This window comes from Megascapheus bottae, chromosome 35 (genome assembly GCF_031878675.1).
Source record: "Megascapheus bottae isolate mThoBot1 chromosome 35, mThoBot2.hap1, whole genome shotgun sequence".
NCBI lineage: Eukaryota > Metazoa > Chordata > Mammalia > Rodentia > Geomyidae > Megascapheus > Megascapheus bottae.
The window spans coordinates 3,602,955-3,608,013 of NC_143543.1; the positions used below are offsets into that span (position 1 = coordinate 3,602,955).

The 5,059-nt window shown below is 45.7% G+C and overlaps 1 protein-coding gene across 1 annotated transcript; it reads right to left on the reverse strand.

Annotated features, from left to right (window-relative positions):
- Positions 1-3,390: 3,390 nt before the first annotated feature.
- On the reverse strand, positions 3,391-4,833 carry LOC150042508 (PRAME family member 12-like). Its single transcript, XM_090324457.1, has one exon. It carries the CDS (start codon positions 4,831-4,833, stop codon positions 3,391-3,393), a length of 1,443 nt encoding a protein of 480 aa, XP_090180583.1.
- Between the last annotated feature and the right edge of the window lie 226 nt (positions 4,834-5,059).

A 5,059-nucleotide genomic window follows, 5' to 3' on the forward strand; every position in this document is an offset into this window, starting at 1 on the left:
TCTCCTGTCTAAAGGTGCTTCTGTTTAGACTGATGCAGTAGAAACAGATGATCACAATCACCTGAGTCATTCATCTCAAGACACACAGTGATGGCAGAAGCTTCTCCTATGGTGTTCATAGGATGGAGCTGATGGAATTGCAGACAATTCAGTGTTGATGTCACTACAGTGAAACCATTAGGCATCGCAAGATAGATCACAGTGACTTAACAATGATAGTCTACGAAAATATTCCCCTGGCCACCTTTGGAGATTCCTCAGGCTCAGTAATTGTTGTACCCAAAGTTCCAATCCCTCCAAAAGACCACCAGAGTCCACGACCAAAGCAAGCGACAAAGAGCCGTTTATTAGCAAGCTCGAGCTTGCTCCTCCGCCCCTTAGAAACCAGTGATGCTTGGAGGCCCTGAGTACAGAATTAGCACAGCTTTTATAATACAGAATAAACAAGTTTTAGTTTTCATTCTCACAGCTTCATGTTTTAGTTAACTTTTACATAGAGACATTTCACAATTTTTCTGTTATGGTTTCCCACAGAAGTTTAGTCTTAGGTGTCCTTGCTAGCTGTGGGACACAGCTGCAGTCCTAGAGATGACCTTAGAATGTCTTTGCTAGCTGTCCGAGTAAACAACTGATGGAGCATCTTGCAGTTCTCCTGAGAAGAGGCAGTTAGGGGATTTCTCATAACTTCACTCTTATAGAATGGAGGCTGCTTAGCAGTAACGTTTTACTGAAGTTCATCAAACTTCAAAATTAATTTAGGCCTCACATAATCACATGCATTCCCATTCTTCTTCGTATCTAACCTTGCGCCTAAACTTAGGGCCAGAGCACTGTTCCTGAGTCCTGCTCACTCCCCTTTTGCTTCATCAAGGCTGGAGCTCTACCACTTGAGCCACAGTTTTTTTTCTGGCTGTTGTTCTTGCAGGTTTTTCAGCTGTCTACACTTCCAATGTCCCATAAGGCACACAGTTCAGTTACCTGGCTCCTGCAGACATCTGTCTTCTTAAATTAAATTGATTAGTAATTAATTCATTGAATCCTGCGGTTTGAACCCATGGCTTGCCTTAACACTGTCTCTTATCTGTTTTACTCAAGCCTGAGATTCTACAATTGAGGCATGAGTCCACTTTCAGCATTTTGCTGATAGTTGAACATCCAACTTTTACAGCAATGTCCTACCCAGTAGAAACTACTGAATGAAATTTCAGCAAAGACCAGATCTGCCATATGGAAGATAAATGGATCATATCTGTACAAATTAATTTATACTCTGGACTTTTGAGATACCCAAAATATTATTTGATGTTGTATTTGAATAGACATAATTTCCTACTTGGGAATATACTTAGTTTCTTCTTTCCCTTGCCTCCAAAACTCTGGTGATGGAAAGATTGTTCAGTATTTTTGATGGTCCTGGGGCTTGAACTCAGGGCCTGGACTCTGCCTCTGATCATCTTTTGCTAAAGGTTATCAAATAGTCTACAATTGAAGCCTCGGAGCCACCTCCAGCTTTTTTAAGTATTTATTAAAGAGTCTCACATTCACAGAATTTCCTGCGCAGAGGACTTATCAGAAGATGTAGGGTGGACAAAGACTGATGGATATAGGATGAAGAAGGATGTCTACTATCTGTACATTTTGACAGAGTGGGTCCCAGAAAAATATGATACAAGCATTTGGCAAATATAGAAAATATACATAGATAAGACTTCTGAAACCAAGTGCTAGCGGCTTTTACTTGTAATCCTCAATACTAAGATGGCTTAGATCTGAAGACTGAGGTTCAGACCAAGCCCACACAGTAAAATCCATGAGACATTTGTCTGTAATTAATCACCACAAAACTGGGTGTTGTGCTGTGGCTAAAGTTGTAGAGCAGGGGACTTGAGCTGAAGAACTCAAGGACAATGCCCAGGCCCAGAGTTCAAGCCCCATGACTGAGCAAAAAAATAAATAAGACTTCTCCTAAGATGAAGTTTTGTCATCAGCCATCTCTCACTCTCCATTATCACCTCCCCATGTCCTCAGAGCCCTGATGTGTTGAGCACTAATAGAATTCATTTGCATTCTGGCAAATGCAGTGCCATTCCAGTATGTGAAGGATAAGCACTGAAATGCAAAATTCTTTCAGCTGGAATTTAGAATCTCAGAGATGACAGAGGGTTCTTGGATCTCCAGGCACTCTCATTCAAGATGGTGGAGGCCCTGCCCACCTGCACAAGTCATCTCCACCCAGACCTGCAGAATCTCACACACAGAAGCTCCTCCCCTTCCTCAAAAGCTCCTCCCAGGCTCTAGACCTGCTCCTTGAACTTGGACAGTGGTCCCCACAACTGCTTTGCCAAGTTCATGTTGGCCTCCAGCTTCTCCTGCAGATTCTGAATCTCATTTGAAGCATCAGCTTCATTGCTGACAAGGGACATGGCTTACATCTGAGAAACTCAGTCTAAATTTTTCCCCTAAAAGCAAAGAAGAGTCTATAAATGTCAGAGGCAAACATGAGAGATTAGGAAGGTGGAGAGTAGCACAGAACAATGTGATTAGAGCCTTCCGAGGTGGCTCCACTGACAGCAGGGAAGCATACCGCTCACCACCTCGGCATGTGGGCAGCCTGAGCAGAATGCATACAACAAATGTGCACAGAACTCCATTGCCCCAAGGGCTTGTAAAAAAAAGGCAGCACAGACATGAATGGTGCAGCCCCTTCACCACGTGGGCCACGACCACTCCAACTTCTCACCCTGCTCAGATTCCTGAATGGCTCAGTACAGGATCCTCAGGTAGGCTGAGCCCCGGCAGAGAGGCTTGTGGTAAGGCGGCCTCAGAAGCCACAGCTGGAGGTTAGCCACACACCTGACCAGGTATTCCAGCTCTCCCTGGCACAGCCACTTATTCAGGTTGCACACAGCAGGACAACCTGATGGCAATTCAACTCAGCTCCTCCATGCCACCCACCAAGAGACTTGTGGCTTTGTCACTGCTGCCTTGATTACTACTTGGCTCCTTTCTACTCCCTGTGCCTGGCCACAGACAAAGCTTAAATAATAACTTTATACTCATGCTTTTATTTCCTTTTATTTTGCATTGAATGATACATAGAGAGAGACTGAACCCCAGATTACAGTTTTATTTACAACCATTAAAAATAAACAAGATTATGTCCCAGTTCTTTCTGATGGAATTCACTCCAGATTCATGATGGCATGTACACAGGATGCCTGGAGCCCCAAAGCACTAAGAAATTCCTGGGGTTCCAAAACTATGATCGATTGAAAAGGTGAGGACCAGATACACTGTCTCCTCCATCCACACAGAAATTTCTGGTCTGTGGACATCTATCAGGGTTTCATTTCTGATGCTGAGACGAGATTCTAGGAGAGAGGGGCTTAACTATACAGGTACAGCAGAAAGGGCAGGAAGACATTCATCTGTGACCTCCCAGGATCCATCATGGCCCAAACTATAGAAATGGCACTTGTTCTGGTCATTAGTGAGACTGGTACAGATCTGAACCTTTTGTGTTGTTACCATATCTCGCACTACCTGCGCCACGCCTGTGAGAACCTCGCCAAATCGCTCAGGATCAATTATTTCAAACCACACCTCTTCGTGCTCATAGCTTTCCACAGGGGCAGGGTAGAGCCCTCGTCTCAAATGGCCCAGCCTGGCCATGTGTCTCAGGAGATTCTGCAGGGTGGCCATGGAGATGCAGTTTCCGTAGAAACTGAAGAACCTGAGCTGGGCACACTGGCTCAGGGAAGGCAGGATGGCTGAGATCTGGGCATCTGTGATAAAGCATTCCTCCAGGGCCAGTGCCTCTAGATTTCTGGCCACTTTCTCCAAAAAGGCTCTCAGAGGTTGAACATTGATTCTGTCCATGACAAAGTTCCTTAAACGCAGATGCTTGAGCTGACTGGTGCAGGGACTTTGGGAAAGGAACCATAGATCAGATTCCTCCATCACAGTGCAGCTCAGAGATAAGGTCTTCAAAGGTGCCAGGTTGTTGAGAATGATGGCAAGGTCTCCACCAAAGAAGAAGCAGTCGTGGACATGAAGTTCCTGGAGATGTTGAAGCTGCCCCAGATGTTCCCCCAATTTGCAAGAATACCAGAAGTTATTGGGGCTGAAAGAACTTAGATGATCACATATGTTGGAGAAGTTGAGGAAGTGAAGGTTCTTCATCTGGCCCAGGTAAGGAGCAAATATATTCAAGGTTTCTGGTTGGCGGAATTTACTTACCACCAGTTCATGGATGGAGTCCAGCCTCACCACAAGCAAAGCCTTCTGGATTTCAAAGATGGAGTCAGACAGAATTTGAACCTTCCTTGAGAAAATCTGGATTTGTTCTTTCCTTTCCAAGGCCCACTGGAGCAGGTAGGCTTGAAGATCATCTATAGTGCCACATTTGATGGTCATGTTAACGCTGATCACCAAGGGCTGTTTGGCAGACATCCTTGAACAGTGACTCTTGGTTGCTCTTTCAGTCAGGATGTCCTGATAAGAGACTTGGGCCATGTAGTGGTATCCCCTTGTCCAGATCTCTGGGTGCTCATTCTGCAGATCAAGAACTTGCAGTTTCCACCCACTAGGGCGCTCCTTCTTAGCAAGTAGCAGATCAATTCCATCGAGGATAGCCTTGAAGGTTTCCAGATCTGGTGATTTCGTGAGGTCCCCCAGGGGAAGGCATGGTAATGGCCAGGCCTGCACCATGGCCTTCAGCACTTCTGTGTGGCCCCCAGCACAGGCCTCCAAAAAGAGTGAAGGGAAGAACAGCCCAGGCAGGTCTTGCAGGGCAGAGATGACCAGGGACGGGTTGTTCAGCAGACTCCGCATGGCGAGATGCTGGAGTGAGGGTTGGGTTCTGATGCCCATCTTGGGGGATCAGATGTGTACAGGGCTCTCTGAATGTCAGGAGCACTGGGCCCTGAATGCAGGCTCCAGGAATCTGCTGCTATTCTCTCTGGTGTTGGCCTCTATATATCCCAATCCCACTCTTCACCTGGAATATCTGCCAGTCAGAGTGTACCTTATGATCAGATTACTAAGTCACACCCATTAT